This window comes from Vanacampus margaritifer, chromosome 15 (genome assembly GCF_051991255.1).
Source record: "Vanacampus margaritifer isolate UIUO_Vmar chromosome 15, RoL_Vmar_1.0, whole genome shotgun sequence".
NCBI classification, from domain to species: Eukaryota; Metazoa; Chordata; class Actinopteri; order Syngnathiformes; family Syngnathidae; genus Vanacampus; species Vanacampus margaritifer.
In genome coordinates, this window is record NC_135446.1 from 21,690,098 (window position 1) to 21,713,122 (window position 23,025).

The 23,025-nt window shown below is 42.8% G+C and overlaps 1 protein-coding gene across 11 annotated transcripts in view; it reads left to right on the forward strand.

The window, feature by feature from the left end:
• Nucleotides 1–23,025, forward strand: part of cacna1c (calcium channel, voltage-dependent, L type, alpha 1C subunit) — a 116,837-nt gene that overhangs the window by 11,376 nt on the left and 82,436 nt on the right. For all 11 annotated transcript variants that reach the window (XM_077544262.1, XM_077544252.1, XM_077544254.1 and 8 more), the window contains exon 2: nucleotides 19,779–20,202. In XM_077544262.1, the coding sequence (XP_077400388.1) occupies nucleotides 19,779–20,202 (424 nt within the window). The remainder of the gene's footprint in view (nucleotides 1–19,778; nucleotides 20,203–23,025) is intronic.

The window sequence follows — 23,025 nt, forward strand, 5'->3', positions numbered from 1 at the left end:
CAGAAATGTCTTCATACTTGGACAGTTGTGCCATTTTTGTTGCTGTATTATCATTGGGCAGCTTTGTAACTTTCCTGCAAAATGATGCTAATGTGTTTTCTAACTTGCGCCAGCGCTAATTTCGCCTAATGGCTGAACAAGCGTTAACGACGCAGGAAGTCAAATCGCGTCACATCAGGGCTGATTGGAGCGCAGATGTCGAGGCGAAATGCTTCATCAGGCTAAAAAAAAAAAAAAAAAAAGAGAGAGAGAGAGAGGAAATCACTTAATAATTTTTCCAAATGCCTCATTTGGGTAAGCGTCTTGCCTGTGGGATGTGATATCAATTTGGTGATGGCTTGTTGACTTTGCGCATATTTGTCTTGGTTGCTTATATTTCATGGAGCAGTTGGACAAGGTCTTGCACTTAAAGTCGTTTAGATGGCTCCCAGTTTGGAATAATGGAAACTCAGTATGATTGAGGTGCATTCCTGCTGTTAGCATTTAGCCTGATAGCTGATTTTTGTTTTTGGCAGCGCCTCCTTTGGTCTGAGCAGGTTCCTTTGCTGCAATCTGATTGGCCGCCTGATAGGAAGCTTCCAAGAACACTGCAAGCACGCATACAGATTTGCGCTACGATAGCTCGGAAGCAAAGACACACATGAGTCGCGTATATGAACTTGGAACATCTTTGCACTTTAGCTTTCACTGTCTTTGTGTTGTTTGTGTGTGTGTGTGTGTGTGTGTGTGTGTCAGGCATCTGGCGGCCATCAGAGTTAATCACCAAGGCTGCCTTTGACCGCCTGTGTCACACGAGCGCCCTGAAACGCATGCACACAAACACACTGGCTGCGGGTTGGCGTTGAACACAGCTGGGAAATGTTGGCAGGTTTAGCGACATTCTCTGACAAGAGACGAGTGACCCGACTTAAGGGTTTGGCAGAAAGTGAACAATTCTTCAAAAAAGAGGCTTTTGAGTGTTTAATGTCACTAAGAGTTAAGGTTTACTGTCAAACTAAACATAAAACAAAGACAACAACAAAACTTGTTGTTTATTTAAAATAACCAACTTTGACTAAAGAATGCCTTTGCTAGCTTAATGCTAACCCATAATAGCAAACTCAATCAATGAGCTAACACTAATAGCCCTAAAGCAAGATACAGGATAGTGACATCTAGAACAGATTGACAACATTTCCATTCATTTTAATGGGGAAAAATGATTTGAGACGCTCATTGAATGAACGGAAAGTAAACGTTGCCACATGTACATATCATTCTTGTATGTCGCCTGTGCGGGCATTTCATTTGGCACACAGCGAAGATGAAGGCCACACGGTTGCGAGAAAAGGAGACGCGTCACAATGTGTGAAATGGGCCCATCACACATCAGGACTCTCAAGAATAGACAGACTCGATAAGGACGTGGCTGTCCCATTTAAAAGGGACGTGAACAGCGGTGGTGTTAAACGCCGCAGGCAGGGAGGAAATAAAAAGCTTGTGCTGCTTTTATGGCCCGCACGGTGGTGTATATCTATATGCCGAGGTCACGCTGAGCCTATCAGGTAGGGCGGTAATTTGCAGGCCTGAGTCAAGGCAGCCCGCCGCTGTCAGGGAGGACAGGTCAGGGCCTGGAAATGATAAATCAGCGCTTGCTCTTCTCTTCTTCTCTTTACAACACCACCTCGCCTTCTACGGTCTTTACACCCTCAACTCCTTGCGATGGTGATGATGATGAGGGTAATAAAGTGCGCTTGCAGTCAAAGCTCTTCAACTATAACTTTTAACTAGCTACAAGAACAAGCAAGTCCTTTTTCTTTTTTTTTTTACAGCCTCTTGTTGCTTGGCAGATTTCATAGGGCTCGATCATAGGTCACTACATCAAATTAAATACAATTGTGTCTCGAGTATAATCAATAATCTTCTCCTATTGAAAGCTGTTCCATGCCATTAAAAGAACAACAACAAATTTAGAGAAAACATTTTTTATTGTGAAAAAGAGCACACAACAGTATTGTACTTTAGCAAAAGCCTTAGTGGTTCCTTCCGGTGTGTGCCATTTGTCCACCTGGGGGCAGTAGCCGATAATACGTACATGATCAATACACAAACAAAATGGTCACGTGGTCAGAAAACTGAAGTCAAATGAATCGTTCTTCACAGAGGTTAAAGAATATATGCATGTGAGTATTGTTATTTTGTTTCTGTGAATGACATGAATGAATGAGCACTCTTTGCTTTGTTAATTTGACAGTAAACTTCAAATGGGAGTGGCATTAATTTGAACAAAGTCTCTTTTTTGTATTAAATATAAATGATATGCAAGTACAGACTTAGCAGCAGGTTGAGTTTGTTGCTGCATAGTTTAACGAGGTGCTATGAGTTTACAAAGCAATTAAGCATTCCACTTCCTACTTGATATGCAATTAAGGGGTATCCTACCTTAGATTTCAAGTACAAGATGGCCACCTGCCGCATCAGGAGCGGCATCGCCCGCCCCCGACCCGCGCCACTGATTCCCAGTCCGTTTTTTCCTCTCCATTTTCTGTCTGCTTCATCATTAGCCGGTCCCTGGCTTCATTTAAAATCAGACCTCTCATTGGGCTGTCAGCTTAGTTAGCGCTCACAATTTCCAGTATTGATCAGCACCACTCGGCTGCGACGTTGTTCTCGCCGCGAGAGGGATTATAGCACGCCGCGCCGCCAGCTGCACACCGTCCAGCTTGTTTACCATCAAGGAGACAAGGTCGGCGGGCAAGGCTCCTTCTTCCAACGAGCACGTTTTCACTGGCTAATTGAAGATAGTTTTCCTTTTTTTGGGAGGGCCTCAGCTCATTTCGCAGCAACGCGATCTGGCCCTCAGCCGTCCGCACAGCAATAATGAATGTCAAGTAAGGGTCTCCCACTGCGACCTCAGAGCCAGATGCTGCTGGTCTCCATAGCAACCAGGCTTAACAGCCTTTGTCCAATAACCAACATTTTTGTTTAAACTCCTTCAAAAGCATCGCAAAGAAAACCGGCGAGGGTCCCCGTGTGGTGGTCCTCGCCCCGTCTGGAGCTTAACTGCCTGCGGACGGATAATTGAAAAAGCGACTTATCGCACATATGTCCAGTGCAAAGACGGACATGAGATAAGGTTTATTTATAGCCAGATCATCAAATTAAAGCAGGCGTGCGCTAAGGTAAAGCCACCCACAGCAAACAGTGGCTCGCAGACTGCTGTGAAATATATTTAATAAATCCATCAGCTTCAATTGACTCATTTACACACTTGACTTTATGCACTGCATAAAAGAGCAAGGTTATTACCAAGATCTATCTATCTATCTATCTATCTAATCTATTTTATTTTATCTTATCTCATCTATGGAGTTTGTGAGCTAAGTATCCACTGCACCATCCATCCATCTTGCCTACTGATATTTAAAAGGCAACACTTTAGCTTTTTTCCCCTGGATTGATCATGATCAGTGTCTTCACATGAATGAATATCTTTAATTATTAATTGAATAAATGTTACTATTTCATAAATGTGTATCAAACTGGTAGCCGTCCGCATTAATCAGTACCCAAAAAGTGTCAAATGGTTGTCAGCTCTGTATACAAACACAATAATAACTTCTTGCTTTTGCATTGGGCGTCCCTTTGCATGTACCTAATGAAGTGTCCGTCCCCAAAGAACGTAAACGTCTGAAAGTCACCTTGAGGAACGCGTGGGCCAGCTGCTGTGATTTGTAATGCATGACTAGGTCCGCCCGCATGACCACCCTCTATTAGCCCACTGCAAATTACATCCACTCTGGATTCATAATGTATTCAATGCACACGCACATGCGGGGAAAAACGAATGCATGTCGAGAACGTGATGTACAAGTTGACGCGCCGGCAAACACACAATGCTGTTGTTTGGTGACAATCAGCGGTCGCTCCTAATGGATGGCTTCATCAAAGAATAATGAATGTGGAGTTGCGCCACGTAGCGCTGATTAACACGAATGATGAGGGCATCGGCGAGAACTCGGCAAGCCAAGTATAATGGAAAGAAGAAAGGCGGCGTGTCTGATTGAGAGGACACTACACTACATTCTTATTATTATTGCAGAAGTAGCATTAGCAGTAGCAGTAGAATAGTACCTTACCTTGCTTGATTGGCTGGGAGAAATGACATGCTTTTCCATATAATTAGGGATTATCAAAGTTCTACAGGATATAAACACGCTGTAAACAATGAGTTTAGCAATATGTTTGTAATTTGAATAATCAGGAGTCATCACCCTTCCTGAGAGCGACTTCTTGGGTATCGATTCATATGAAGGACTTCCAGTTTGATACGCCCTGCTATAATAAAACATTTGCTCAAAATACCTTTAGTTATATTACTAATAGCGAAGATGTTCATTTATGTATGAACAACATGCTGATTATTTGATACAATAATAATCAAGCAACAATGGTTTTACAAGGAAGGAAACAAAATCGATACGCAAAAATGTGAATTCAAAAGGGCAGAGACAACAATGGGCACATTTACCGTAGCATTGTTTACATTTTACCGTTTACATTTGTGTGTTTCCATTTTCAAATGATGACTTTCTTAGGCGCTTAGGAAATGTGTCCCTCTTGGCTGTGCATCTGGCGCTACATCAGCAGGCTGACTATTAAAAGCAAACTCAATTCACACATAAAAGGTAGCCTTAGATGCCGTTGCACATCTTTATTTTCCTCACACCTTGTCATCTCGTCATCCGCATATCTCCAAACGCTGTGTCCCTTTTTTTCCCCTCCTCACATCCTTTCGTGCTTTGCATCTTCTCCCGCCTCCCTCCACCCAACCTCTCTCACTAGGTGTTATTTTTGGGACCGCCTGGTTAATTTCAGCAGGAAGTCAAGTGGCGTGCCAAAGCAAAGTGGAGCGCGCACAAAGAATGTCAGGAGACGTCACAATGCTTTTATGCTGTTTGCGTCCAAGGCTGGTGAAAACGATTCTTGTAAAGATGTTTGAAGTCAAATGAGGGGATTAAAGCCGTCTCACATTTAGTAAGATACTGTCATGGTAAAATAGGGCAAAATTTGACAAAAGCTGCAATTATTAATCATCAAATTAATTATATTAAATCGATTTTTTTAAATTATACAACAGGTCATATTAAGGTTTAGTATATGTAAAAATAATAGTCTTCAGTGCTTTAAAATGTCACCTTACTTTCTATTCTCCACTGTGTGGAGGCACTTGAGCAAATTTTGCCTAGCAACAAGCGTTCAGACAAACTTTTGACAACCCTGAAAAACTTCTTCGAGTTCTAAATGAATCAAGTCGTTGTCCGTGCAGTTTAAAGCAATTTCCCCGAGCATGTAGCCTAGCTAAGTAGTGGGAGTCTCAAGGTAAGCGCATGAATCAATCACTTAGATTTACTTTAATTAAACCTTTTAGACGGCGCGCCAACAATTTTGCTCCCCTCCATCCCGCATTGATTTCTCGCCCTGTGTGTGATGCTCATCTGTACCAAACATTGGGCGGTGAGGAAAGTGTGTGTTAAATAATTCAGCCGTCGCCGGGCGGGCCTGCTAATGCTGAGTGCGAGCTTTGAGAGTTGAGACAGGCGATTATAGCGTATTAGCGGCAAAAGAGGATGACGGCGGTTATTAATTTAATAAAAGCTAATGGAAGGATTGCTCTGTTTGTAAGCATGAAAAGAAGAAAAACATGCTCCTGTGTATGCCAAGGCACCGCAGGTGTAAGTACACACCCTCTGTATTCAAGAAGAATACAAAAGAGACCCGTAATTGGCACGGAATTTGCCAATGATAGCGACAGAAAAAAAATACACTTAACTGGGACGTTTTTTCCCCGCTTTGATGAGACCAGCCAGCAAAAATACACAGAATGAGAGGAACCGTATGTACTCACCCCGACTGACGGACGTAAACATGTTTCAGTCGGTGCTCAGTCCGTTTATCCGAGGCTTCGTGTCAATGTGCACTTGCCGCAAACTACATTCTAAAAAGAGAACAGTTGAACCCACTGAAGTCTAAAAAGAGGATTGTTGACTAACTTAATTTGAATTGCTTCAAGTGGTAACACACAATTTAATTAAGCTAATCCAATGTAATATATTAAGTTTAATTAATTAGGAAGTCATTAAGTTGAATTAATTTTGACTTGCGTTGGTTTAACTATTCTCTTTTTTGAGTGTGGGCATCGCCAAAGACGCGAATTGCCGATTAACGGAAGTGCCCAGCTCTGTATAGACAGTATACATATATATGTATAAACCAATTTTCCGGTTCAAATCTGTTTGTGTTCCAGCCCCTGCAGATAGTGAACAATTCTTCACGTTGTTTAATACCACTCCCAGTAGAAGTTAACTATCAAATTAGATACAAAAGCAACCAAATTCCATGGGTTTTAAAACAACCAAACAACCAACTTTGCCAGCTAGCTTAATGCTAACATGACATGCTAATGATGAGCATCCCAAAGTGGCCGTGTTACCACTCTTCAAGCAACGGGTATTTGAACACAAACTCCTCTGCGAAAAACCAAGTCATCTTATTGAAGCTTATTAAGTCACTATGAATAAAGTGGCTCTTCTTTGTTTGTCTCGAGTGCTGTACAATATTGTTCTGCCCCTGGTGGTCACACCAAAAGGTGCAGCATAATTAATTGAATTGAGGTGTTTAATGCTTTGCATTTTATTTACAGTGACAATTTTCTTACTCTTTATGCTTAAAAAAGACTACAGTGTCATATGGTTATATTGTTCTCTCTCTCTCTCTCTCAAATATTCATAAATATCAAAATGATTAAATATTAATAATTTTTTTTTTGTTCTAATGTAATAAGTAATGCAATCCAAGTATCATCATATGAAAGTAATGCAACTTGAAGACTTATAGTACTAGATAGTAGACAACCACAGGTACACTTTAAAATGACTGAGGTTGTGGTTTCCATGGCAACACTAGCTGTCATAGCGCGTGTTTGTGAGTGACAGCAGCAGGCTGCGCTTGGAGAGGGTTGTCCTTATGTCGACACAGGTGGAAGGAACAATCCTCTCCGTGTCTCTCGTTCGCTCTTCCACGGCGGTCGATCGCCCTTGGGTGTCATGGCTGCAGATGAATAATTCACCCCCAGGACCTTTTCACAGCCTGCCCTCCCTGGCCCGTCTAGACGCGCTCACTCGCATTTTCTTCTCGCCCCCCCTTTCTGTGTAATTAGTGTCCGCGTGTGAGGGGAAGTGCTAGCATATGTTGTATTAAATCAGCCCAAAGGGGAAATGTAAGTGCAAAGAAGGAATAGGCGAGCATTTATGAGGTCACGCGAGGTTCAGATCCAAATTCACCCAGAATTCCACTCGGTTCACTTCCTGCCAGGCGAGGTCACATCTTCGCTTTTTTTTCCCCCTCCCCTCTCCTGCCGTCATTGTCCAAAAATACCTTTTAAACCAATTAGTGGAATTAATTTCACTTATAGCAAGTTAATTATTTTGTGATGGATGGAGATGAGGAGGACGATGAAAAGAGCAGAGGAACCTGAGAGGAGTCCTCAGGGGAGAGCTAAACTTGGACTCTTTCTTTTCTTTCCCTTCATCGCTCTTCTGCTTGTTCTTCATCTCATCTTTTTTCCCCACATGCTTTTTCTGACTTCTATTGGTTGTCGTCTTATTTTTTTAAACATTTTTTTTTTTTAAAGAAATGCTCCAATTTGTCCTTTGGATTGAATCAATTCTGAGATTCAAGCCGCTCCTCCCTTGTCAGCGCTCTCACTGGTTCAGATTTACATGATCAGGCTTCATAGCTAGTTTTGGCAGAGCAGGAACCCTTTATCTATTTTTGAGTAACACATGAGGAGGTAGGATTTTTGAGGGTCAAAGGTCATATTTGGTGGGCTCTAAAAGGTGCAATCATTTTCCAAGCAAGAATTCTACATTTATTGTTTGATTCTAACCAGTACAAGGCCCTTTTTAAACAATTCATATCAGGTCAAATAGGTCGAGCGCATACACACTTCTGTTGTAATGCCAGGTCTTTGTGATAGTAATCACAAATTTGACCAAGATACAGTCAGTGTACGTTCCACACCCACCCTAGTAGAGGTCCCCACCCTTCTAAACACTTGTTAACTTAGTAAATATAATCAGAAAAATAGCTGTACTATATAGTACGCTAGTGTACTATGGACCCAAATCAAAATCCGCAATACAGTGAATCCACAATAACTCTTTGACTGCCAGACGTTTTCAGAAAAGGGATGCCGTGGGAGCCAGCCGATTTAAGCATTTTTGACTGATCTTTCAAGGTCCACAGAAAATTATGTGTTTGGACTATGGAAACACACATACTACCAAATGCAAGATTGAACTCTCATCTTTCATCAGAAGAAAAAGTTTGTTTCTACCTTCAACAATAGAAAATGGTTAGTTTCACCTCTGTTTTGGGGAAAAAAAAAACGTATTTTAACGTCTTTGGCACTCCTCCGTAGGATTTTACTAAACGTTATTTAACGTTTTTGGCAGTCAGAGAGTTAAGTAAACCGCAAAGTCGCAAGGGACTTTTCCCACCATTAACATGACCTGAACAACTCAATTGAACATTTTATTTTAATATTTTCAAGAGAGGAAGTAAAACAAAAAACTGAGATGTGTTTGCACAAGTGTGCACACCCCTAATAATGGGATAAGTGTTCAGAATGGGATTTTGCAAGAAAGCAAAATAAAATAAAATAAAATATTTTTTTTTAGGAAAAGCTAACTTGAACATGTGAACTTTGATTGTTTAATTCTGAACACAAGCACATCAACAGTCATAAGAGGGTGTGCACACTTGTGCAACCCTTTTTTTTCTTCCTGTTGCTAATTTTCACTTCCCATCTCAAAAATATACAACTCCTTCAATTAGGTTGTTCAGGGGGCCCACATAATGGTGCAAAATGTTTTGAAATCAATGATCTTGGTCCCATTTTTTTTTAACATGACAAAAAGCTGGCACTTCAACAGGGGCGTGTAAACTTTTTGTAGCCACTGTACATGCTAGCTGTCCTCTACTTGAAAAGCAATAGTTGCATGTGCACAAGAAGACACGGGAGATCTAAGCTGGCACGTTGTCTTGAGTGTATCCCCCAAAAATGGAGGGAAAATTCAGCCATAAAAAAGACTTATGAAGCCGTTTATTCTGGAGCCGTTTCAAGCGTTATGTTCTCCGACGGCACCGTGAATCATTTGGAGCTTTTCTCTTTTACTTCTGTTGACTTGATCTCTCCTCTCCTGCTGTAGTAGTAGTTGTGGTTTGAAGATAGGACTGCTAGCATATTTTCTCTGGCTGGGTGGGGGGGGAATTGCCACGTGGTCTTGCAGTATTCCAGTCTTTTACTATCCACCTCAAATTCCAGTCTTGCACTTCTGTCTGGATTGTTTAGGAATTCTTTGCATAAATGCTTCCACCTGTGTGTGTTTTCTATCATTTGGTGAACGCGGCGCTGTAAAGAACGAGCTGAGACTTCTGCAGTCTAAATGTTTACACCGAGACCCTTTGCTGGAATGCATGATCGGCTATTTATGACTGGACGATCCTGCCAGAACAATTGTGCCTTGTGTGTGTGTGTTTGTGTGTTACAGTCAAGGCTTGCACATGAGCAGTAAATGACAAGTCAGTTGTTTGTTACTCACCGGACACAACATTTGGTACAGCTGCACAATTTAATGAGATCCAGGAACATAGATGCTGAGTTTAAAAAGATAATAATTGACATCGTCATCTAGGTGGGAGGCCCGTTTGTTCGTTTCCCATCAAAATGAATGGAAATGCACTTCAGCCAATTGCACACTATTGCGGGGGGGGGGGGGAACTTTTCCAGCAAAAAAAAGAAAAAAACTGCAATTTTGGAACTAGCATGCCAATTTTAATTTTAATCAGTACAAAAATCTTATCCAACAGAACAGAGGTGGCAAATCCAGGTCCAAAAAGTAAAAACCCTGTCACAGTTTGGCTTTAACCTCAGGTGCTAGCTAGCTAGCTCCCGTGCTAGCTCACTGGGTGCTTGTTTACCTGCTAGGGGGCTAGCTAGCTAGCACCTGAGGTTAAAGCCAAACTGTGACAGGGGTTTTTACTTTCTGGGCCTGGATTTCCCATCTCTGCTTGTTAGCCCATCTATAGTTTGTTAGCATTAAGCTAAACTGACGCACTAGTTGAAGCTGAAGCTATATTGTTTTAAATGAACTAATCTCTTGAAAAACTAAGCAGACATGTCAAATAATTGTGCTAAAAACATGTTGTGACTTCTGAGGCTGTTGGTTTTACAGCACAGCCCTTCCCTGTTCCCATTTTTTTTGTCCCCGCTTGGGACATGTGTGGTCTGGGCAACAGCACTCAAACACCCTTTGATGAGAGTTTGGCTGCACGGCGCAAAAAAAGGCAGCAGGGCATGTTTGGTTTTTTGGCGTCGGGGATGTCATCAGGACGAGGGGCGCTCCCGTTGACGCGACCCGAAAGTGACACCAGCGTGACGGTAGAGCATAACTGGGACATATGTTGAGTGGGTGGACAAGCAGAGAGGGCAGAGAGGGGCACCAATGTCCAAAATCACAAACGCCATCTGTAGCACACGCCACCTCGCCACTCGTCCAAATTGCAAGCATCACATTGTGTGTTCACGCATGCGTGTGTGCGTGTGTGTGTCACCCGAGCGTGCTGGGACCTCTCTCGGCCACCAGCAGCTAATGAGCTCCATTTAAATCCAGCCCTTGTGATCCTTCCTCTCGCCCAGTTTCTCCGCCCCTGGGGCCGCCGCCTTCACTGGCCTGGAAACGGTGGCGTGGCAGCGGCCATTTTGGCTCATTAGGAACAAGCTGCCGGAGCGGCGGGCTTGCGTGCGTCTCTGGGAATCAGGATCAGACTAACGCATGGCTGGTGACTGCTGTGTGTGTGCGTAAATAACGACAGCGAGCATTCACGACGTCGTGTGTGTGCGTGTGTGAGTATGAGGCCGTCGTTTGGATGAGTCATCCTCCCGTAGCATCATCTTCTCCTCAGTCGCACTTCCAACATCCCTTCTGCATTTCTTTTTTTCTTAAATCTGCATTTTATTTCCACAATTATAAATCAACTGAGACCCTCACACCGACAAATTCACTTGAATCGTGATTCAGTCTCCAAGGATGAAGTATTTAAAGGAAAATATAAAGTACGAATGTTTTTTATAACCTAGCATGATATGGAAAAAATTGGACAACGTGCCAGTGAATTTATGTCATTGTTTGACTAATTAGAGCCACCGGTGTGAATTGAAGTTCCATACACACGACAGTTTATTGGGCACACATCCACAACAAAAAGTCTGCCATTAAAATGATTTATATCGCGCTTGTGATCTTGAATTGAATTAGAATTTATTCTGTAGACTTTGCTGCTTGTGAATGTAAAATGCCCACTTTTGTACCACTGGCTAACAAATAGCATCTGTGTTGCCATCTTATAAACCTTTAAGCAATGAATATTTGAACACAAACTGTGGATGAACTTTTAGACATATATGATGGTACTCACAGGCAGATATTCTTTATCATCTGTGAAGAACCTCTTATAATAACATTGTGGCTTACTGACTGTCTCCATGTATGCCATCAGGTGGCCAAGCCAAAGCACAATGTGCGGTGAACTAAAGCAAATAAAAAAAAAGTGCCATTACGTTCTGTTTAGTTGTGTCATTATCGTATGTTAAAGTACAATATTTGACAGTGCTTGTTTTTCTAACACGATAAACATATTGTTAAATGAGGATCAGTCAAAGTTGAGCCTTATTCTCCTTGCAATGGCCCATTTTTTAAATGGTCTCTTAAATGTGATCTTATCAGATCGCATTTATGGCTTCCTGCTTATATTGCTTAAAGCGCCGTTTTTCATACACGCTATATGGCTGCTACAGATGAAAAGTGCTCTGCAGCCATTCCCGTGCGTCTCCTGATCGGGGAGGGGGGACGTGTTGAGTCGTAAACCAAACGCTCCCTCGGAGACCGAGCCTCTGCTGCTAAGCTATGCGAGCACATTCATTAGCGCTTTATAGCCCTGCAGACTCATCGCTTAATCACAACCTTACGTGTGCACGTGCACCTTTTTGGCGACCCCCCCACGTGCACGTTTGTGAGACGTGAATGTTGGATGGCTCCCCTGAGCCACATATGTGCTCCTCTGGAGATGACCAGCTCCATATTACAGTTTGCGTATTGACGGGTGAAATGGCGTCGCCTTGACTTCTGGTCTGGAGACGACCGTTTTAATTGATGCTCTTTCCAAGCTGTAGTTTGTTGTTTTTGTTGTTGTCACTCTTCTTAGCGGCCCCCGTGCCGGGGATTTGTGTGTGTGTACTGCTCTCCTCATTTGCCGGCAAGCCCGAGTTTACATCTGTTTCCTCTTTGGAACGCGAGGAAACTGGGAGATGGCTGCGCTTGACTTGAATGCAACCCCAGTCATTCCCTCCTGGCTCGGACCCAGTGCAAGCCAGTCTATGGAGACGCAAGTCGGAGCCAAGATCCTCAATCTGGAATCCTCTTTGTTACGTTTCAACTGTGTTGCTTCCAAGAAAAGACGCATTGACGCATGCTTTTACCGCTTATATGTAAATTTAGATTTAACCCTTTTAGCCCGTGATGAAATAAATTCTTATTCGAATCCTCGTAGACGAGAAATGGGATGCAAGAAGTTAACCTCTGTCTGCCAAAGGGGTCATATTTGATTGTGGGCATCTGCATTTGTTTATATAGTATACAAAAGAGAAGAAGAAAAAACACTGCTATGCCTACAGTTTAACCTATTTTTTTAAAGTGTGGTTTGGTGGTGAGTAGATCAAGGAATACTTCTCATTAGGGCTTAAACAATTGATCCTAGTAGAACAATTCAATGACACAAAAAGTCTAAGCCTCTCTGCTTTGAAGCTTTGAGCCAACGCAAGGTATTGCTAACGATATTGTTAGCTAATTTGGTATAACACACCACTTCTAGTTAAATACAGCAGCTGGAGCTCTTTCTACTGCGATATTTCGTACCAAAATAAACATGAATTCCATTAACAAAGACGGTCTAACAGTTAGCCAGTCAACAGCCAGCCAATAAGCCGAGCTCACAAAAGCCTATTCGACACAATAAAATCGCTGAGTGAGGCCCCAAAAAATTTAAATTATATAAAAAAAAATATAATAAAAAAATGAAATACAAAAAATACATTTAAATGAAAATAATACAACAAAAATAAATATAAAAAAGTAAAAATAAATACAAAACCAAGATTCCAAAAATAAATATATAAATATATAAATAGATATAGGAACGTTATGAGGCCAACTTGATGTTCAACCCCGCCGCCTACCAGGATGTTGCGAAAGCGTTTAAGCCGGCAACCCTGGGGCCGAGGGTACCCTGCAGAAATGAGACACTGGAAAACCGTCACGCTTAGTTTCCGTCGGGCGTGTTTCTGCCAAATCAATCAAGGGAAGACAAAAATGGCGCTGGTGTAAGCAGCAGCGCACGTAAATCTGCTTTAGTGCTGCTCGCATGCTAACGACCTTGACAAGGTTGCGGATTCCGTGATTCCTACCCAGCGAGGATGTTAGTTTAGCGGAGGAGGCACTGGGTGGACAGCGCCGTATGAATGGCGTCCATCATATGCACGCAGCTTTGCCCTTTGCACACGTTTCAAAGGGTGGATGTGGATCCATGAAGATGGAATGGAGTGGAAAGCGTGTTGGTGTTGCTGCGTGGGATGCACTTTGACCTCGTTGCAACCAAGGCGTACTCAAGGTGCAATTAATTCGAGTCTAGCAGCGTTTTCCAACCCTTACATGATAAATTACATTATATGCTAGCACATGCTATGCTAACTTTTTCAGTAGAAAGTGCGGGTGGTGGTATGCATGGTGAGCAGATAGCTTAGCAGTGTTTTACAGCTAAACAAAGACCTGTCAATTTGGATGCCTGAGTGAATTAAACATTTTTTTTAGGGATGGTCGATACCACTTTTTTTGGAACCGATACGATACCTAAATCTTTAGTACTCACAGATACCGATACCAATTGTAGATACCATTAGTACTTCTGATACATAAAAACAAAAATAAACTAAATATATACTAAAAACATATAACACACATTGAACCACAGATATAGGTGACAATACTCACAACAAGAGTACTTACTTATTCTCAGTAACGTAAGATGGAGTCATGAAATGTACAAGTGTTACCTAATAAGGAGACACACAGGAAACCAACAAGACGGAACAAAACTTTCACCACCCCCAGTCTTTCTGACAGTTCCTGAGAGAAAAATGGCCACAAGAGCGAGGGCCTGAATAGTGTCGTTGCGAGTACCGATAGCGATACCTGGTATCGGTACTCGCCCATCCCTAATTTTTTTTCATTTAACATTAACAAAGGTACAAAAAAGCCTTCCTTTCAATCAACCTGTATCTGAACAAAATGATCGTAACACTTGATCCGCCAAGGTCATCCAAGCAGGCCTCTCTAGGCCTCGGCATGCACACTTGGGACATAGACTGTCCTTGTTTCAACTTTTCCCGCAAAGTTGTAAGCACACAAGTGTCCAAAATGTCTCGCTCATCGCTTGGCGGGGTCTCGTTGATTACAGCGAAGAAGCCCTGATGCACACGCAGCGCGAGACAGGTAGATGGAGAGACGACTGCTATCTGGGTTACTCTGGCCTCCCGTCTCCACTGCAGATGAATATTAATAAGGAGTTATTAATATCTGCTGCCTGTGTGTGTGCGTGCGTGCGTGCGTGCGTGCGGAAGGTCGGCTCGGAGGCGCCGTGTGAACAAGCCTTCCTCCTCCATCTCCTCCTCTTCCTTCAGGTTGGACTTGCTCGTGACTTCTTTGTGGTTCTCTTCACCACTTTTGTTTGTGCTCTCACTCGCTTTCGCCTCCGTCCGCCTTTTGTTTGGCTGTCACAAATCAAAAAGTTCTGAGCATATGCTCGGCCATTCATGTATTCTGGACAGTGTGTTGTACCGTGTACCAACACAAAGTTGGCTGAACTCAACATTTCCATCTAGTCAGTTAGTGAGTCGCAAAAACAACTCAGCAAATTGTTTTGGAGCAAAACGACTTGCTTTCTTTGTTGTGTTGACTAACATTCTCTCTGTAAATGTCAATAATAGAAATATTGACGTTTATACATATTGTATTGCAAACAACTTCAATGATGCATCTCTTTGCAAGAAGGTATACCTAATGTTGGTGTGTGTAAAGTAGTGTTCTTCCGATACCGGAATCGGCAGAGGCCCCGATAATGCATAAAAACTGTGGTATCGGCATCGGCAAGTACTAACAAGTAACATGCCGATACCATTATTTCCGACACTAATACAGGACTTTGGATGCAGCATCTTGTGTTTTCCTTGTGCGCAACATTCACTGATGTGTCACGTGTTCACTGCATGCCGAGCTAGGATGTCCTATTGGCCCTTGAATGCTCTGAACCAATGGCAGGGCAGCTTTTTCATGTTGAAAAAAAAACAACAACCCAAGTATCGGAACGGTTGATACTGCAAAACTGGAATCGGTATCGGGGGCCAAAAACCGCTATCGGAACAACACTAGTTTAAAGCGCCGTCAAATTTGTCCCTCTGGAGGCTATTTTATTATTACAGGGATACGAATAGCCTAAGCACAAGCTATAAGAAAAAAACAAGAAAACATCTGCAAGGTGTTTTCTTTATTCAAGTTAGAAGTGCCCTGAAATGTTGAATAATTCTGTTGCTTTTCGTAGTCTGAGATGTAATGCTCTGCTCAGTCCTCCGTTCCTGCATGTGGTCACGTGACTGCCTGATGCCGTTTGATTGGGGAAATGCAGTCAAACGTCAAGTGGTTAGCTTGGGTCCGAAATAAAAGTAGCAAGCAGAATAGCGGAGTGAAAGTTCCATTTCTTCTTCACTCGAGTAAAAGTAAAAAGTATGTTGCTGTAAAAGTAGTCTGTAAGAACAATTTATCCCCCAAAAAGTTGCTCGAGTAACCAGAGGTGGCAAATCCAGGTCCAGAAAGTCAAAAGCCTCATGTGCTAGTTAGCTAGCTCCCATGGTGCTCATTTACGTGCTAGGGAGCTAGCTAGCTAGCACATGAGGCTTTTGACTTTCTGAACCTGGATTTGCCACCTCTGTGAGTAACTGACGGAGTAAATGTAGCGTTTCTGGATACCGGCACTGCAAACTCACTTCATAACAAGCAGCAGTTTGACAGAATTAGCAAATATTACCGCAAAATGCAGGCCACAGTGAGTTTTCCATATGCTGCCATTCATACGTGACACACATAAACACACCTTCAGCACTTGACTGTGCGCCACTCATGCATGTACGACATGTTTCATGAATAAATCCAGGCGGCGTTCGCAGGCGAGGTGCGCCGAGTGGCACCACATGTCAGTTTGGCTGTTAACCTCACTCACAGCAAACACTTAATGCGCGGCCCTTTGTTGACGGGGCAAAATGGGACACTTGGACCTCGATTGTTACAGGCGAGCGTGATGCTTTCAGAGACGGGAAGGCCATTTTATTGTGCGTGTGCGGGAAATTGACAATGGAGCGATAGTTTGTCCGTTAGGAACACGTTGGCCTCGTATCAGCATCCGTTGATGTTTGTTTAAATCGCACGCATGCCGCGTACGCGTGTTCGTGGTGCGTGTGTGTCATTCAATGAGTGTGTTTGTGTGAGTGTTCCAAGGGGCGCAGGTGACTTCTGTGGGACAGAAAATGGGCTCACTGAGCATATATATGCTTATTTATGTGCACACGAGAGCATTCTGTGGGCTTTACGTGCACTAGAATGAATCTAAAGGTTGCAAAAGTCGTTTTCTTGTCTCATAACGCAACTCTGCAAAAGATTTATCAAGATCGCCCAGGTAGTTTATTTGCAGCCCTCCAAAATAGCAAGGCAACTCCAAGGTGAAACCATACATTGTAGCCCGCTAGCTCAATGCTAACACAAAATTGGAAATGGCATAGATAGGCTAACTACTACGATTTAAGCAACGGTTATACTGAACACCAAGGTTATAATAGTTTTGCATTTTTCATTATAGTTAGTTTTTATTTATTTATTTATTTTTTTTTTAATTCATCTCATTTTAATTCATTTTTAGAGCAGGTTGCTGAGTTTTTATTAGTTTTCATGTTTTTAAATGCTTCATTTTAGTTTAGATTTATTAGTTATTACATTGAGTATAATAACCTTGATGTACACAAACTGTAGACAGACAATATGACTATACTTACAGACATACATTCTTTATCCCCCGCCAAGAACAAGTAATATTACACCAGCTGGGCTTACAGAGTCACTTACAGTAGTTGTGAAACTCTTCTTTGTTTGTGTCTTCATGACAGCTATACTGGTGGAAATTTTTGGACACTCCCAAAAATGTTCTGTATAACTCAATATACTTAAGTTATGTAATGGACTAAAATAGGAACCTATAGCCAAGTAAAATCTGTAAAAATCTTACAATCGCAATTCCAGTGAAGTTGGGACGTCGTGTTAAACGTTAATAAAAACAATGATTTGCAAATGATATTTAATTGTCCCGACTTCATTGGAATTGGGCTTGTACTTAACAATCTGGACAATATGAAGCACGAAAGTCTGCGGACATGCTGGATGCCGTCTAAACATGGGCCTTGTGTCAGCCGTAGACGGAGATTAATCAACGCACAACAGATCTCGAAGAGTCGCTTTTCATTGTGCCGCTACGAGATGGCACATAAATTGGATAAAAATAGTATCGGCTTTAAAAGCAGCGTTGACAGTGATAATGACGGCATGTCATGCGAAGCACAGAGGAAATGACAATCACACTTTGCTCGCCAAAAGGCAGAAAGAACTCCATTATGCCCCCTCAAGCTTATCATTATTATTATTATTCTATGTATTTGTGCTTGAAACTGACTGCTTCCTCGCCAGTGTTGCCGGTCAATAGCGAGACAGAAATAGAGAAACGGGGAGGAGAGGAAAACTGGAAGCCGTGATTGATGTATGGATTGGACGGAAAAGGCACAGTTTGCGTCATGTTAATTAGTTTGCGATCCGGTGTCGGCGTCGGTTAATGAACTGATCATGACATCATCGCAGTCCACCCCAATGGAACCCTGCTGCGATGAGCAGATGGAGGCAGACGGACGTCAACCATACAAGGAGGGAGGTGTCGGCGGGGATCATCTAATTGGACCCTAAAAAAAAAAGAATTCAATTGGTGTCAATTAATGACTTGCGTATTTTCAGATTTAGTGGCGGCCCACCGTATATGGAACATCTTTTTGGACCAACATCGTATATCAGACCGGCTCCTGCATATGTTGTTTTGAAATCAAAACTCACTCCAAAATGTCTCATCTCGTCAGTTTGAAAAAGTTTCCCACCAGAAATGAACACATTCTTCCTTGGCACCTCTCTGCAAAGTTTGGTGGAAATCATCTTTGTACATTTTTGCATAATCCCACTAACAAACGTCCTGTTTTGAGTGTGTGCGTGATTTGAGAGCGCTGAAGTGATAGCATCTGTCTGCAGTCTTTATCATTAAATAGATAACGCTGACTTTTTTTTCCCCTCCTTTCTCCGCTGGCTTCACTTCCACTCTGGACGACTACTTCTTATCCGCTTCCACACTGATGGCTCACAATGTGGCATTTTCATATCAAGTTTGAACATTTATGCCTGATTTCAGCCCATACAAAGGATAAACATACAGCAAAAGAGTTTTTTTATTTTTTTATTTTTATGTGTGAATGATGTGTATAATCCGCTGCAGGGTTAGCGTTTTTGTGCAATCCTTGTTGGGGTGTCATATTGTGGGTGGAGAGCGGGGGGGCTGAGCGCTTATTATACGTGTCTTTAATCTGGCTAAGCAGGCAGCTCCAAGGATCCGCTCTGGTTTTTATTCACCGCCTCTCTGTGCGCGAGTGTAATCTGCTCCAGATTATTGTAATGCCGTCGCTTACTCTGCGCCGAGCATTCTGCAATTTGACGCTCTTGTTGGAGAGTCGCGATTGACCACATTCACTCTTACCTGCGTTGAGTTGAGGGTTGAGATTAAAATCAAAATTCCCGATTGGAATCTGCTGCATGAATTCTCCTTTCGTGGAAAAGGTGCTTCTCCCTTGACAATCGCGCCATGTTTTTGTGGTTCTGTACAGTACATTGTAAAAATACATGGGAAGATGACCTTGAAAAAATGATTGCATATTAACTCATTCACTCGCCGCCATTTTCACTGAAGCAACCCCCTTTGCTCCCAGCTGTTTTACTGGATTTTGACTGATCTTGAAAGGCCCACAGTATATTCTGCTCTATTACTATAAAAACACGGAGTCTCTTCTTTCATCAACAAAAAATGATATTTGTATCTGTTTCCGTTTTGTAGCAATTAACATTAGAATATAACGAAGTTTCATCAATATTCACAAACCTGTTGAAAAAAGAGCTTTTTGCAAAATGGACCTGGTTGATCTTTTATACTCTGCTACCACCTGCTGGCTCTTTACTTGTAATACCATTGCTTTAAGACACCTCTTTATGTCAGAAGCTGCAATTAAAACGTATAAATATGTTTTTGGGAGTGAAGGACAACGTGTTAAAAAACACATTTTTGGGTTTGAATGAGCAAATGTATGTTTTTCTAAAGTACAATATAATGCAACAGAATGCTAGTTTTTCTTTCTACAAAGCAAATGACACACATTTTGGTTTTAAAGATGTGGACATGCTAATCTCAATCTTAATCTTGTCCTCGTTTCTGCATTCCAGGCTCCGACTACTCTCCCCCGACCACCCTCACTCGGCCCCCCGCTCCGGGCCTGACCAATGAGCACCCTGGCGCTGGCGACCACGATGGCGGCGGGGTCAACCACGGCGTGGTGGGGGTGGTGGGCCTGGCCCCGGAGCACATCGCCACGCCGGGCGCCGCCCTGAGCTGGCAGGCCGCCATCGACGCCGCCCGCCAGGCCAAGATGATGGGCAACGCGGCCTCGGGCGGCGGCACGGCGGGGCTGGCGGCGGGAGGGGGCGGGCCCATCTCCACGGCCAGCTCCACCCAGCGCAAGCGGCAGCACTACAGCTCCAAGCCCAAGAAGCAGACCACCACCACGGCCACGCGACCCCCGCGAGCGCTGCTCTGCCTCACGCTCAAGAACCCCATTCGCCGGGCCTGCATCAGCATCGTCGAGTGGAAGTATCCTTTCCTGGCTGAACTTGAGCTGTTGCCATGGCGACCATGGCTTACACGCTATTTGAGGAGGGCGGCATCCCTCAGACTGCTCGAACTAAACAAACAACTTTTTGGTTCATGTCAAAATCTGGTGGCAGAAATAGATGATAAATGACTTAATCACAAGTTTCACGTCGCATACACCTCTGCAAAAACAACATGAAGCGAACTAAATAAGCTACCTTCTGATTCCACTTCCCTCTCGTGGTTTCAACTAGTTGATGAGGCAAAAACTACTTTGCATCGCCATTTAAAGCTTGAAGTCGGCTAATCGCTAAATTTGAGCCTCTTGTCTTCCACTCGGCAAATTCATAGAGCATTTCAATTTCGATCGACTAGAAACAAAATTCTCTAGTCATTCAACCACCTAATTACCTTTGAATGATTATTCTTTTTTCAACTGACTAGGTAATGCACTTGGAAGTTACTGACCGGACTCTACTATTAGCATTCTGCTGCCAGTGTAGTACGATTCAAACTCCCTCTAGGGGTTGAACTGATCGATCGACTCGGCGATGAGTTGACGAATACTCCGCATTGACATTTAAAACTTGAAGTTGAATAATCGCTGATTGCATATTTACTGATTTGTGTCAGTCATTTTTTTTTTATGATCCTGCAAAACAAACAACATATTTTGAACCATGGCCACAATGTCATATATTGTTCCTCTGCATCTAAACGGGTTCATTAGTTTTCACGCAATCCCGACAAGTACACAAACATAGGAACACCTTGGCGGAGGTAACAAATGATTTGTTTGTGTTTTAAACAAAACGCGACGAGAGGAGGCAAAGACTTGAAATATGTGTAAGAATGAGTCCCAAGTGCCTCCTCCTCCTCCACGCCATCAGCTGGCTGCCTTAATCAATCTGCGTGCCCTCTGGCTTTCACTCCATGTGAGCCTCTTCTTCCTTTCTGCTTCCTCTCCCTTTCATCCTTTTTGTTTACTCACATGCGGATTAAAAAGCCGCTTCTTTCCTCCGTCACACTTCTCTCCCTTCTCTCTCTCTTGCCGCATTCATCCTCTCTCCCGAGGGTCCCTCCTCCTCCTCCTACGCTCCATCCATCCTGCACCCCCCCCCCCTCCAATTTGGTATCCCTCTGCATGTACAATAGCATTTCTTCATGCGCTTCACCTCCTACATTTGTTTCCAAGCGCCATTGTTTACTAGTTTTTCCTTCCGGATTAGCGTAGCATCCGAGAGGTCTATACATCGGGAAGAGATGGTAAAGGAATGAAGCCCCGCATGCATCCATCGCTCCAAGGTTATCATCTGTTTGAATTAGCGCACTATTTTGCTGTCCCGTTTGGGGAAAGAGAGGCCTCTCAGGATTGAGGTGGCTAATTCACACTTTATTTTTTATTTTTTTTTACATCTAAGCAGTTATAGTAAATTGCAGCAAACAGCGGGCGCTGATGAGCTCGCAGATGATTACCCACAATTCCCAGCATTAATCATGCAAACAACTCTGAAGGAGAAGGAGGAGAACAAATAGCATGCGAGAAGCAATAAATCTCCAAATTACACTCAATTTGGAGGTCAGTTTGAATTGGATGCCCTTCATAACTTTGTGTGTGCGTGCCTCAAGAGACGGCGGATCCCCAACTCTCCCTCGCCACCTCCTCCTGTTGCCAAGACAACCGATACTCCTCTCAACAGGTCGACGGGGCCTGTCTGAGCTTGGACACGCACACACGGACGTACACATGCAATCACACGGTTCAAAAATCACATTTTAGTTACATGAGCGGCAGGGACAAAAGATTAGACACAGTTTTCAACCATAGTCAAGAATCATATGAAAACCACAGCAATATTTCCCATAGGAAATAATGTAAATCCAATTAATCCGTTCTGGACACCCGAAAATGACTACTGCAGTTTATAAATGAACTTTTTACGACAACAACTCTCCGAGTCTGTTTGGCAACACATCGGTGTCACACATCCTGTCAAAACTTTGACCTTCAAAATAAAATCATGCAGTATTAATTAATAGTTTTGCCACACTTTCCAAGTCTTCATGCTGACTTATTTAGCAACCACTCAAAACAATTTGGTGCTTATTTATTGAGTTTGACTGATAGATTTAAAATCCTTGTACCCAAAAATTAGCTGCTGTATGAAAAATGTTGTTGAATTGTATGCCGACCAGAGCAGCCCAAAAAACAAAGTGTACCTAATGAAGTGTCCCTGCAGTGCTGCGCTGAAATCAGAGTTTTTTTTTTTTTTTAGCACTATTGTGAGCATTGTGGGTGTTCACAAAGCTGAATATGTCTCACAATTGCAGGGCGCAATCTGCTTAAATGTACAATACTGTCGAACAAATCCGTCCAGATGAGCAGAAAGTTCTGACTGAAAGCATGATTTTTCCGGCTTGCTATTTAAGCCACAAATCAGCTGATAACATTTTCATAAAAACCTCCCCATATCCTCCAAAGTGTAGTATTTTTTTATTTTTTTTTTACCCTCCCCCTTAATCATTGCAGCAGCCGGCAGATTTATGATTGTGTTGATAGAAGCTGACCTCAAGTTTTTCTTTTTCTCAATTATGGGTCAGGCGAAACCGTTTGCATCTGGGATGTGTTCTAATGAATGATTGGGTTTGATACATTTTGCTGGCGATGATCTTGTGGCTTAAGGTTAAGGCTTAATCCAAACATAAACACGACACGGGAGCAGACGTATCCGTCTCTGTCTGCGGGACTCTCGAAAATGGACCATTCTGTTGCTTTCTTCGGCTAGTTGTTATTTATCCTGTCAACAGTCCATCCACTTTTGA